This window comes from Crinia signifera, chromosome 3, assembly GCF_055691185.1.
Source record: "Crinia signifera chromosome 3, ASM5569118v1, whole genome shotgun sequence".
Taxonomy (NCBI): domain Eukaryota; kingdom Metazoa; phylum Chordata; class Amphibia; order Anura; family Myobatrachidae; genus Crinia; species Crinia signifera.
Window position 1 is genome coordinate 222,324,175 of NC_139219.1, and position 14,349 is coordinate 222,338,523.

At 44.6% G+C, this 14,349-nt stretch overlaps 1 protein-coding gene across 1 annotated transcript; it reads right to left on the minus strand.

The window, feature by feature from the left end:
- Positions 1-213: 213 nt before the first annotated feature.
- DYNLT2B (dynein light chain Tctex-type 2B) lies at positions 214-8,599 on the minus strand. Its single transcript, XM_083177511.1, has 5 exons — positions 8,398-8,599; positions 3,925-4,058; positions 3,694-3,763; positions 3,272-3,335; positions 214-472 (listed from the first exon to the last, which is right to left on the minus strand). Exons 1-5 carry the CDS (start codon positions 8,451-8,453, stop codon positions 425-427), a joined length of 372 nt encoding a protein of 123 aa, XP_083033637.1. The 5' UTR covers positions 8,454-8,599; the 3' UTR covers positions 214-424.
- Positions 8,600-14,349: the final 5,750 nt, after the last annotated feature.

A 14,349-nucleotide genomic window follows, 5' to 3' on the forward strand; every position in this document is an offset into this window, starting at 1 on the left:
GTGTAAAAGGAGGCTTCTACTTGTAATAGACGCCTGCTGCTGCATCACCATACAACGCTTTACTGCTGCTTTCAAGCAGGTAACAGTGCTAGCAACTCCAACCACACCTGAATGCTTGTTTTCACATGGATACAGTATAAAAGGTGATCATCTTGTAAATGTGGACATCCATCATTTGTGTTTTATATTTAAAGTTGCTCATGTTTAATTATAATTAAAATGAAAAATGTACATTTGCATACAGAAAATAAATGTATGTTTATTACATATTTTTTTTCACGCATTTAATTAAAATGATACAAATATGTATTTATTTACACCAATATATTTATGCATTTCTTATGGAGTGAAGAAAATGCATCATGATATTTGTGCTGACAATAAATAGGATTGTAATATCACATGTGAATAATAGTGCGTCTTCTTAATAGTAGAAACATCCAAATGCAGCAACAACACAGAAAAGATATTCCTAAATAGAAGAAGGAAAAAACAAGTTATATGGGGCAACATCTAATTCTGTAAGACGATAATCCATGAAACAATGATCTATACTAAAATCAATATAGAGGAGGCTGCAGTATATACTGTAACAGACAAGTGCTGCTGTATCTAGATTACGTATTTAGGATCCTCTTTGGTGTCTCACATCTATGAGCGCCCTGTGCGGGGGGCAGGCAGCTGATATGAGCTGCCCATCCCCCCGCAACATCGGCCCACTTCCATGCGAACGCAAGGGGGAGAGATCAAACCAGAATAACCCCCGTAGGCCAAGGAGGTATGGGTCATATTTATTGTCTGAAGCTGACATTTCCCCAGTAATTTCCCCAGTAAGGGGGGGGGGGGGGGGGGGTGCAGTCAGTGTAGGTGATGAAATACCATCCTTGGCCGGTTTACAGTTGTTAGGTCGACACATATTAGGTTGAGTTGCATTGGGTCGAACACTGAAAGTCGACTTGGGTTAGGTTGACACATGAAATAGGTTGACATGGCTAAGGTTGACAGGGTTGGAAGGTTGACAATGGCAAAAAGTCGACATGAGTTTTCTTGTTTTTTTTTGTCCCAAATGTCGACATGGACACCGTCAAAGTGTATCGCTGCACTCGCCATGATTTGGGGACGGTGCATTATTCTATTCTTCCTTCATGCCCTAGTGGATGGTGGGGCGTGAAATACCGCCTGTAGGCACATGACGGCTCAAAACAAAGAAAAAATGTGAAAAACTCATGTCGGCCTTGCCATTATCGACCTAATGCTTGTGTCGACATTAGCCACGTTGACCTATCTCATGTGTAGATCTGAGCCATGTCGACCTTCAGTGGTCGACCTAACAACCGTATCTCAGCCAAGGATGGTATTTCATCACCTCACCGTCATAGGTAGTTGTGTTCACACTACTGGGGAAATGTCAGCTTCAGAGAATAAGGGGGAAATGTAATAGGGTGACAGATTCAGAAAGTGAGAGATTTTGTAAGAAATCTTCAGGTTTTTTAAAGCGCCAATCATTTACACTGCAAATCCAGTTTGATTTTGCTGTGTAAATGATTGCCGCTTTAAAAAAAAACTGGTGATAACACTGGAGCACCATCATGCTGTTCCTTTCCCAGAATGTGAATAAACATATTATCACATCCCTGGTCATCTCATAGTTTGGCTATTGCAACATTCTCCTCACTGGTCTCCAACGCTCCCAGCTAGACTAAAGGCCCCCATCCACTACTCAAACACATCTGAAGCTACAAATCTCTTCAGATTTTCCTTGAACTCTCCCAGGAATCTGATCTGACCCTGGGCTAAATTTTTGCTTTATTCACTTCACATAGATCTGACCAGATCTATCTGATGCAGGCAGATCACATCAGATTGATCTGATGCACACTTGCTACATCAGCTGTATCTGATGCAATATTTAAATACACTGGCCATACACTGCTCCGACTTCTCGGAGCAGTGGATTGGCATCCGATCCCCCATAGCAGCCCAGCCTATTATATTTAAATATTGCATCAGATACAGCACCGAGCTCCAGGATCGGTCCTGGTTCCTAAAATACGGGGGACAAAAGATGTAGGGGTCTCCTGTATTTTTGCAACCAGCTCCGATCCTGGAGCACGGTGCTGGTTCCTTAAATACAAGGGAACCCTATGCAATTTCCCCCCTGTAATTTTAGATCCAGCACTTGCTCTAAGAGGCCAGGGCTGGTTATGTGGGGAGGGGGGGGGGAGACTACGCAGTTAAAAAAAATATATAATTTAAGGTTCCCATACACAGGTCTGATTTGGCCACTTTTCACCCGATTCCAATGGATCGGGTTAAAAGTGTCCAAATTGTATGTATGTGTTTAAAATCCGATCTAATGCACGGTCCTGTGAGCGTCTGAGCTCCAATCCGGCCCACCTCCCAGCAGCGGGGGAAAGGGATCATATGCAATACATCCCATGCAGAAGGACCGCATGTGATGTAGTGTTCCCGCCAGGCTGTTTTAGCGGGGCGCTGCGCCCTGCCCGTTTTTTAAAGGGCAAAATGCGCCCTGCCCCTCTAGCAGCGCCCCGCTAAAACAGCCTGGTGCCTGCCCAACTCCTTGCACGGGGAAGCCCAGCGCCGCCTTAGACGGCGATGCCCGGCGCTTCCCCGGCATCAAGGCACCTTCCCCCTGTGGTGACAGCATCTTCGGCGCGGCCGGGCCCGCCCACTTTAGTGACGCCGCCGGCCCGCCCACTTTAGTGACGTCGGCGGCCCGGTCCGCCCACTTTAGTGACGTCGGCGGTCCGGGACCGCCCACAAGTATGCCGTCGGCTGCCCCGGCCCGCCCCCCGGCGCCCTGCCCAATTTCTAGAGTGAACACTATGATGTATCGCATGTGATCCTGCCGCCCGGGAAACTCCTCTCCTCCACATACTGTACAAGGCCCTTCTAACTCCACTGCTCCATACATCTCTAAACTCATCTTTCTGCATACTCCCTTCGACCCCCCTGGTCGGTCAGTGACCGTCATCTCTACTCTACCAGTGTCACTGTTTCCCATGCAGGAATATACAGTGGTATATAAAACAGTCCAATCCTATTAATAACAGCTAAACCTTAAGAAAATCCACACTTTTATAGCCTACTTTTTTTTTTTTGCTATATACTGATCTAAATAACTGAATCAGAGTACTGTATTATTGTAGTTTCATATGTATGGGATCATATTATTCTTTGTACTAGTCTTTGTACTAGTCTAGAACTTTAAATTCAGTAAATTCATTTTAATTAACGAATAAGAGCTTACATTCATGAAAACTTCTTCAGCATAGTTATCAGTGTCAGCATCCCAGAAGCATCTGGCAGCCATCCTGCAGGTAGAGAGTAATATGGTTAAGTGTGTGGTGTTACAGGAACAAAATGGCTGGATGATGTACCATTCTGAGCTCCACAATTACTTTCTGCAGATTTTTTACTCCTGACAGGTATCTATGTCTTTTAAAGTGAGTTTTAAGTTACCCCCAGCCAAATTAAAAAGACTTGGTTGTAACAAGAACCAATGTTTGGGGCCAGGATCACTTTCCTCCCCTAGTCCCCTATACCTGAATGTCAATGCACAAAATATTAAGGTATGGCGCACATATGAGCCATAACCTTTAGGGACACAACTGATATATAGGCTCTATCCCAACCCAGATTTTGACAAGAGGAACACTAGACATTACTTACTTCACTCCTTCTCCCCTTTGTTCACCAATCACAACTTGCACCACCATTTTATATCTGTCGAAACCCAATTCTGTGAGCAGAAGAAAATAATATGATGCCATGGTAGAGAGCTAAGCTTAATACTGTATATTCAATCTGAGCTTTTACACAAACTATAAGCAAACATTGAAATTAAAGAATACTATGTATTGTATAATTAAGGTTATAACACTGCTTTTCCTTTAACGTTACCTTTAAGTTGATCTTTTATAGTTTCTGACAAATAACGGCTCAATTGTGGAATCTCTTCAGGTATATACTGTTTGCTTTTCAGTTCTTTCTTCAGCACAGACTGTATGCAATCCTTTACTATTGCAGTTCTAAACCTAATAAGAAAACAATTGTAGCATAATGATAAAGTGAGAACAAACACCAAAACCAACCTCTTATACCCCTTTCACACCAGAAAATGCAGGGACCACCCAGGAATATGGCCCAGGGATCATGCCGGGGCATTCCCGGGTTTGGCCCCTTTCACACCAGAAAAGTCCCTGCATTTTCTAGTGTGGGAAGGAGGCGGACAGGTGGCAGAATGGCAGCGGAAGCGGGCAGGAGGTGGAGAGTACTCCCCCCGGGTTGCTGGTCCTCTTTGCAGGCCGGGGATCCACACAGGCGGTGGGCGCAGATGACAGGTCAGCCGGTGGGCGCAGATGACGCAGCTCACCGGCTGCAGTGAGGGCGCCAGAGAGCTGCACCATCTACATACGCTGCCTGTCCTGTCATCTGCGGCCGCCGCCTGTGTGGATCCCTGTCTGACAGCACGCACCGAGCACCGGCAACCCAGGTGTGTACCCCTACCCCTTTCACACCAGCCAGGACCCCGGGTTGAAATTTTCCCGGGATTTTGGCTCAGCCCGTGAAATTAGGCTGGTGTGAAAGGGGTATTACTTGCAATACAATTTTAAAATGTACTGTATTTCAACAGCCATCTTTTGAGGGGTGTATGACTAATCTAGAAGACTGGCTGTAACCCTTTTCCCAAAAACAATATCGCAAATTTTTCTGAGCAATATCAGTTCAAATATGTGTGTATGCTAAATATTGTGAACAATGCGCGCTCCTGCGGGTCATTTATGATGCTCTTTGTAGTCCTGCATGTACAGACATTGGAGCGCATTGTTAACAAGGGTCATGCTGCTGTTGCTCCCAACAGTGTGTATTCACTGCACTGGATCCCTGATAACGCCAATATCGGCAGACACACACATTGCATAGTTTGTACCAGGTTTAAGTGTGTAGTAAAAATCGCAAAAGATACAGTGCGGGATGTACAAAATGTACTAAAACCCCTGCTGGCTGGGCTTCGCCGCGGTGGGTTATAACAGCTCTAGCTGGTGCAATCGCATAGAAGCCTATGGCTCCTCTCCGAAGCGCTGCTGTGTGAGGGATCCGACATGGATCCCTCCCAGCATGTCCGTGGTCACCAGTGTCGCGCATGCTCAGAGGGACTCCAGATTCACAGACATGGTTGGGCAGTCAGTACATATGCCATGAGCATTCAAAAGATGGGTGGTGGGATGTACCACTGACGCTTAGTACATCCTGTCCAAAATGTTCTAAGGCAGTGATTTTCAACCTTTTTCAATTCACAGCATACCAAACAGATTTTAAAATTGCCAAGGCACAACATCAGGCCTCCACAGGAAAAAAAAAAACAAATTCAATGGCCCCCATATGAAAGAAACAAGCACCTTGGTCCCCAAAGTTAACAAAAATAACATATATTGGCCCTCACATGAAAACCTCCAGATGTTGTGGAACTACATGTCCCAGCATGCCCTGACAGTTTTGGCATGCTGTTATAGGAAAAATGTGTCAATGCATGTTGGAACATGTAGTTTCACAACATCTGGAGGGCCATAGGTTGAAGACCCATGCAATAGACCAATGAATGACAGTTGAACTGGTGGTTGTGGCTGTAACTGGTGTGGACATCTCTAGCTCTGGTGACACACTTGAGAACAGCTCAAAGCACACTTGTGTGTGACAGCACAGTGGTTACGCTGTTCTAAAGTGTAAACATCACGTCAGACTCCACTTTACAATCACCCTTCCATTAAATAAAACATGTAATTTTGTTAGTTAGCCTTATTTATCAATTCAATTAAGTATACAGAAAAGGACATTGGGTTTTACATTTGGAAAAGTACTTCTAAAAATGCAGAAGTGACACTGGGAGATATGCAGCATAATGAGACAATGGGGGTGAGGGCACTATGGAACAAGATGTAAAAAAAATGATGGGATGACAGAACACACTTAAGGAGACAGAAAATGAAGATACATCAAAATAAGTAGTATTAACAAAAGGCTGCACAGAGATGAAAGTAAAAATTATCCAGAACTCATTAAGCACAAAAAAACAGTAGATGATTCCGAAGTGCTCCTAGCCTTCTGGATTTTAGAGCTGGGTAGCAGGCGAGGAATCCGTGGCAGCCACTGCTGTATTTCTCTTCTACAGCTATCCTTATCCAGCTGCAGTATCTGTTTCAGATATGTGGGCAGCTCCTATACAGAAGCTCGAGATGCTCAGCGCTGTGTTTAAAGGGTCATGACATCAGATTGATGTCCAATTTGAATCTCCAACTATAAAGTCCCAGAGTACACCCTTGTGTCAGAATGAAGGCTCCATTATCTAGTTCCAGCGTTATATACATGGAGCGCCTCTTGTTCAGCGCCAGCTCTTGCCAGATCCCCTCCGCTGGTGAGAGCTGGCGGAGAGGCGCTCCATCTGATGGGGATGTGCGCACATCTCACAAGCACGTGCGTCTCCTTCTGTTGGCGGCAGATGGTGGACACCCTGCCCGTCTCTGCTTCATGGATATGGGCTGGGCTAGTGAGGGGTGCGGGGGGCTGTGGGCACTGACGGGGAGAACAGAACGAGGAGCGCAAGCGTCTCGTGCGCATGACCCCCCCCCTTCCGTCTGATGGCAGGTTCTGCGACTGGCGATAGAATTGCCAGGACTCACGTGAATGAGAGGTGCTCCATCTGTATGTGCTTGTGACACCCTGTGCTCCCACTTCCTGCCTTTCCTGTTATTCGTATCCGGTTGGTCCAAGCTGTGAATATCACCGTGCTCTGTAACCAACATGAGGCAAAAAAAGACAAAAAGCTTGTGCGCCGCACCTTAGGCATTTTACCTGAGGACCACTCATATGGTCATAGTAATGACCATATGGTCATTACTAAAGACTGTTCCCATTACAATGAAAATCATCATAACTTAGGCCCTGTACACATGGGGCGATTTAGGCTATTATTGCTGGTTAAGGGCGGTATTCAATGAGGCTGATTCGCCATGTTTTTATGGCGTTTTTGTGCTGTAAGGCCAGATGGCGAATACATTTCAAGGTTTTTTTCGCCATGATTCACCGAGTAGCAATCGCTATCTTTTTATGGTGGAATGTGAACTTTTAAAATAAAGTGTTTTGTTTTTTACATTTGGTGTAAAAAAATCAGGAATTTTATTCTGAGGAGGGGCATGCTATTTTTATTCATGTGCTGTAAGCACATGAATATATATTTAATTTAAAAAATATATATATATTTTTTTTTTACACAGACCAGCCAGCAGGGGGCCGGGAGCCGAGCCGCTCATTAGATATTCATATATTCACTGCACCTGATCATTACATATGCATGATCGGGTGTAGTGAATATACCCGGTCCCCTGCTGGAACCCCGGGGGGCAGCCTGTGCTGCCTGGCTCCCGGGGAGCCCACCTCCCCCCCACAAACGTTTTGGGGCTCCCTGCGGCATCGCTCCCTTTTTGGGGCTCCCTGCGGCATCGGTTACGGAATAGATGATAGAAAATGTCTAGGTCGACCACTAATGCATACCTTCCCAACTGTCCCGCTTATCGTGGGAACGTCCTGTTTTTTGGGGGAGGTTCCCGCTGGCAGTGTCCGGTGGGGGGGGCAGTTGGGAGTCCCCCCTGTCATCAATGAATAGACGTTGTGCATTCTTGCAGGCAGAGGGCTGGGGGCATAGCCAGAAGCTCACGGAGCTGCTGGGCATGCCCCCACAATGGCGTCGCGGTGTAGGCCACGCCCCCTTTTGGCAGACCACGCCCCTCAAAAATTCAGTGCACACCTAAGGCGTGCGAACTGTCCCGGCTGCCTGCCGTCAACTGTTGGGAGGTATGCTAATATTTGACAGTGACTAGGTCGACATACTTTAGGTCGACACTGCCAAAATGTCAACACATACTTATGGTCAATATAGGCAAGGTCGACATGAGTTTTCAGTTTTTTTTGGAGTCTGTGATCGTACGTTGACATGGACACCAAATATATGTACCGCTTCGCTCACCATGCTTTTGAAAAAAAATGAAAAATCATGTTGACCTTTTGATTGTCAACCTTACCTATGTTGACCATAAGCCTTTTGGCTTCAACCTAAGGTATGTAGACCATTTTCAGGTGTCAAGCTAGTCACTGTCGACCATTAGTTGTCGACCTACATTGTCTATTCGCTTGCCACAGATATATATATATTTATATCCCCCCTCCAGGTGGTATACGTGGACCCAGTGCATGATGGGAAAATTGACAAAACCGAAGGGGGCTCTAAACACTCCCCTGACTGCATACCGATAATGCACACATCCTAGTATGTCCTGCACGTAAGATGTACGTGTGCCACTGCAGCGCCGACACACTTACTTGTGCTGGAAGTTAGGCCGGATAGTGTACGAGTTATTATCCCCGCTCTCCCCCATGGCTGGGCTGCAGACGCTGCATGGACTAAAAGAACACAACCCGTCAGACTCTCACACCGCTATTCGCGTTACCATGGTAACTACCACAACCGTGTTCATTTCCGGCTCTCCAGACACTTCCGGTATCGGACGGAGTGATTTATGTCACGTGATATATGAGTACTGTACCGCTGTGCCGCTGACGTCTGCCGGGTGTTGGGCTGTAGTTGCTCTCGTGTGAATGTGTGTGCGCCTCGGTGTTTGAATAATTTGCAGTGTGTTAGATGTCGTTCATGTATAAATGTAGAGCAGTAGTGTTCTAGTGGTCGCCATTACAAGATTCTGCTCCAGTACGCATAGGGTGCCTCCTGCCGGGCGTCAGGCAGAGGAGGATTATTCTAGCGAAAGCAGAAGACCAATGCACCACCATGCTGGACTTTGCAAGCTCCGTTAGATTTCTGGGGAAAAAATAGCTTATCCGCTGCTGGCATTACGCATTATCTACCTGTAGTAATGAAATTCCTGGAACATTACCAACAGTATGTGGCATGAGGCAGCATAACTAGGGTTGTCAATAAAGATGGAACTATTGGAAAATCAATACTCTCCAGGGTTTGATATTTAGCTTTAGATTTTTATATAGAAATGTATGCAGTACATGTGATATATCAGCAGTAATATAAAGGGTTACTAAAACTGCAGAAGCTTCCAAATCAATTAAAATTTTATGTATCACAGTTTGGGTCATTGTCTCACTATTGCTAGATTCCTTTAATGCCATGACCTTTATTTGCCATCAGATCAAGGAAGAGCCTTTTTTCATCTGCCATGGAGAACACAGCAGCACAGTGAACGCATCATTTTCAAACACAGCACATCTGCCCTTCGGACAGTTCCTGTACTGTCTGGAGGAATCCCAGATAGGTGCCGATATTAACCCTTTGAGTGCCAGCATATCTGTGAGGGATGTTTAAAATATCGGTACTTGTGTATTATCACGGCGCATGCAAAAATCGGATGCGATTTTGCGTGCGATTTTCCAAGATTTTCTGCCGATTTGCATGCTATTCCATCCTTGCACAGCCCCACTATCCAAGTCAGGCCGAAGCGTCACGAGCGGACATGGTACGCGACTTCCCGACCTGTTGATCCCCCACTATCCACGTCGGCGTGGAGTTGATCTTATAAAGTGTGGTGAGCACAGCGAGCCACCGAGCCCGAAGCGTGGCGAGCGGACGCGGAAAATGATCCCGTAGCGTGACGAGTGCAGTGAGCCTCGCGAGGGGACACGGATTTCTTGACGTGTATTCCGTGTCCCCTCGCGGGGCTCGCTGCGCTTGCCACGCTTTGGGATAGTTTTCCGCGTCCCCCTCACGGGGCTCGCCACGCTTCGGGCTCGCTGCGCTTGGCACGCTTTAGAAAATCAACTCCACGCCGACGTGGATAGTGGGGTTATGAACAGGTCGGAAGACGCGTACCACGTCTGCTCGCCACTCTTCGGGCTGACTTGGATAGGCAGGAAATCGCGGCAAATCGGCTGCTAAATCTCATCGCGGATTAAATCGGCCGCAAATCGTATGCAATATCGGATACGATATCGTATGCAATTTATATGAAATCTGGCACCGTGATAATACACAAGTACCAAAATATCCGCTAAAAATGCCAGTGTTGCTCACATTTGTTATATAAATTCAAATAAAAATTGTTTATTTTTTTTTTAAAGATTGTATTTCCTATATACATTACAGGTCATTATGATGAATAAAAATGTTCGCTTGGACAATTTTCACACCTATTTTGACAAATTCACTTGGCACTCAAAAGAGTTAAGTTTTCACCGAAGGCAGGGGCTGGGGTCATGGTCGGCAGCTCACAGAGTTTTGGCCATGCCTCCCTAATGATGAAAATGGGGGCCGATAGCATCGAAATAGTAAAGTCATGCATCCTTTGCTGAGGCTACACCCCCTTTTGGGTGTAGCCTCAGCACTACCATAGTAGTGTCCTGTTTCAAGCCACCAATTTGTTGGGAGGTATGATATACAATATATTACATGTGGGGTAATACCTAAAGCAAGGGTGGGGAACCTCAGGCCCGGGGGCCGTATGCGGTCCCCGTAGCCAGTCTGAGTGGCCCGCCCACCTGCCCGGCGGCTTTGCTGGGAGTCAAGTACAGGGGAATTCTCGCGAGAGGTCGGTAGTTCTCGCAAGATTCCTTTTAATCAACAGCAGTCGGAGACTGTTAGGCCTATTCAGCGGCAGCCGCCGGAGAATGGGACAGCTGCAGCAGGACAATTTGTGAGAGAAATTTTTATATATGGCCCCCAGAGGATTTTTTCCCCATACAAATGGCCCTTGGCACAAAAAAGGTTACCCACGCTTGACCTAAAGAATAGGTCACTCAGGAACTATTTTTCATGACTCCGTGAATCTCGCACGCTGATGTATATTAACTAAGGGGCAAGTTTTTTAGAAGTGGAGATTTTACCTATAGTAACCAGCTATGTTCTAGCTTTTATCTCTAGAACATCTAAAAAAAATGTTAAGTAGAATGCTTAGTAAATATACCCCTCCCAGACTGCTCACAATCACATTTCTACCTTTGCAAGTGCTGCCACATTGCATTCTGTGAATTAAGAAATCAGAAAACAGGGTGACAGAGGGGAGGGAGAAAAAAACTTGAGCTGGAGACTGATAGGTCCAACATATTAAAGCAGCGAATTATACTTACCGATTATATCATTTTGTTCAAGAGATCCCATGGCAGCCATCACACTAGGATATTCCCCTCCTACTAGTTCAGACAGGACTTTTTTCTAGGACCGCCCTCCTCTTCTTCTCCCTCTCCCATATGTCTTTCGAGTGTCTCTGTAACAAGGTCCCTGTAAAAAAACATAAATGGGAGGGTAATCCATGGCTGCCAGGAATAAATGGAATTATCGGTAAGTATAATTCACTGGTTTCTTCTACGATCCCCATGGCAGCCATCACACTAGGAAGTACTCAAGCACAGAAGAAAAAAACGGGAAGGGGGGAGACAGACACCAAGTAATGCATAACTTGTTTATTACTACACATATACGTGTATATGAACTTCATTTAACTAGAGCAGGGGCCCTCAAACTATTTTGCTCTGGGATCCCATCAAACAAATAAAAATAATTATGGGACCCCTGCAAGTTACTGCAGAAGGTCATCACATCACATGTGCAGTCTGCAGACAGCAAATGCATGGCAGTATTGTGGAGGCACAAAATGATGTGAGGAGTCTAAAATAACAGACAATTCATCAGATTTTCCAGACTCCTTGAATCACTGACTGAGATTAGAAAAGTCATCAGCCTGATGGTCAGCAACATGGAGTCACGCCCCCCTGCTGAGAAGGTCGGAACCCACTTTGGGGTCAGGACCACAGTTTGAGAACCGCTGAGCTAGATCACTGAAGAACATGACTCGCAAAGTGGGCAGTAGAAACATTCAACTCATAAAGCTTAGAGAACGTATGTATTGATAATCAGTCACTGATGCTTGAGCCCTTCTAGCCCAGGATGTGAACACTGCCCTGGTTGAAAATGCCTTTCCAATTGGAACTTACTGGCCTTCTTGGTTTATAAGCAAATATAATAATGTCTCTCATCCAGCGAGAGATGGTCTGCTTTGTAGGAGACAAAACCTTTTATGACCCCTTCTGGAATCACAAACAGATGTTTGGTTTTCCTAAACATATTCACTCTTTCAAGGTATATCAAAATAGCTTGCACAAGATCCACCACGTGCCAACCTCTCTGTTCTTATCCTTCGAATCTGGATAGAAACAGGGTAGTATGATTTCTTGGATAAGGTGAAAGGCTGATATGACTTTTGGAAGGAAATCCAGATGAGTTTTCAGAACCACTCTTTCTGGGAATAGAACCAGGTTCCTCTATTCATAGCGCCTGAATCTCACTAATTCTCCTGGTGGAGATGATCGCCACCAGGAAGATCACCATGTGAAAAACTTAAGCGGTATGATCAAATAATCATTGAAAAAAAAAAAAAAACCTGTTCATATAGCACAGTTTAGAGATTATATTTTGAGAGGTACACATAGAATAACAGTATGCAGACTTAATATAGAGAACTTCATAAGGTCAAGATCTAGAACATTTTATTGATATATGTAAAATTACCTATTTTTAAGCAGTGTTGTGTGCAACTTTGCCCTTACTAAAGATGGGGTGAGAAGTCATAGGGTATAAGGAATGAATTTACAGACGGAGCAAAAAAAGGTTTTGTATTAAACATATTAACAGCAGTATACAGAATTTATATGTAAAGCATTATAGAACAACACTCTAAAACATTTTATTTGAATATGGAAATACCTATTTATTTATTAGCATAATGTTATAGGTAACTTAAAAATGGCATGAACAGCCTCATAAGGTATAGGGAAAGGATTTTATATTATGCAAAGAAAGCAGAAGATAATTTATTGAACTGCCTATCAAAGGTAAATATTGGCTGAGAAGGGTATATGCTTAGAGTATCCTTGAAAAAGGGACCTGGTATCCCAAAACATGTCAGCATGAGGAACCTGTAACTATCTTTTAAAGTCCAAGATAGGGATTAAGGTAAAACCTGCAGCGTGACGGTTATATACAGCATCACGGCTGTTCGGATCAAAACTGTTTGCTGAAATATTACAGTTACCTTAAGACACTGCAGTATCTTCTACCCCAGTTTTTATTAATTTCATATACTGCATTTAAGTGTATATAAATATGTACTCCACTTTTCTTTCAAATAAATATATTTTTACCTATATGAGAGTCAAAGATTCTTTTATGGGATTGAAGTCACATCTTTCATTGTGAGTACGGGTATGCAACCCAAATCTATTTTTAAAGAAACCTTTATACGTGTCATGATAATTTTTATATAAGTTAGGTACGCATTGTTTTAAAAAAATGTACCAAAGATACTGTTTGACGGCAAGTGTCAGCGGATATACACATTGGGCAGTATTCAATGAGGCTGATTCGCCAGATTTTTATGGCGATTTTGTGCTGTAAGGCGAATTTCTGACTAAAACGGTGAATCACCCTATTCAATGACCAGATGGCAAATACATTTCAAGGTTTTTTTCGCCATGATTCACCGAGAAGCAATTGCTATCTTTTTATGGTGAAGTGGAAGGTGAACTTTTAAAATAAAGTGTTTTGTTTTTTACAATTGGTGTAAAAAAATCTGGAATTTTATTCTGAGGAGGGGCATGCTATTTTTATTCATGTGCTGTAAGCACATGAATATATATTTAATTTAAAAAAATATATATTTTTTTTTTACACAGACCAGCCAGCAGGGGGCCGGAGCCGAGCCGCTCATTAGATATTCATATATTCACTTCACCCGATCATTACATATGCATGATCGGGTGTAGTGAATATACCCGGTCCCCTGCTGGCACCCCCGGGGGGGGGGGCAGCCTGTGCTGCCTGGCTCCCGGGGAGCCCACCTCCCCCCCACAAACGTTCAGGGGCAGGCAGGGAGACTTCCATCTCCCTGCCTGCCACCGTCCTCAGGCTCCCTGTGGCGTCCGCCGCAGGAGCTCAAATTCGCCAGTCAGGGGCAGCGAGCCCCTGACTCGTTGAATACCGTAGCCGGCGAGGCTCCGGAACGCAGCGAGCAGTGGCGAATATGCAGCGAATCCTAAACAGGATTCGCTGCACGTCGCCAGTATTCACATTGAATACTGCCAATTGTCTTTCTTTTGGTTTTCCCTTTAATGAATGGAAAACAATCCTTTTGAGAGAAAGACCACCTGACCTCTAGTGGAGAGAAAACCACCTTTAAAAAACCTATTAAGCCTAAGGAAGTATTTTTTTAAATTATATTTCACTTATTCTCCACTTGACTCATATTCACTAAACATTTA

Coding starts and splice junctions, on each gene's coding strand:
- DYNLT2B (XM_083177511.1), bottom strand. CDS start 8,453: ATGGGGGAGAGCGGGGATAATAACTCGTACACTATCCGGCCTAACTTC. Junction 4,059..8,397: donor CGGCCTAACTTCCAGCACAA/GTAAGTGTGTCG, acceptor TTTTCTTATTAG/GTTTAGAACTGCAATAGTAA. Junction 473..3,271: donor CTGAAGAAGTTTTCATGAAT/GTAAGCTCTTAT, acceptor TCTTCTATTTAG/GAATATCTTTTCTGTGTTGT.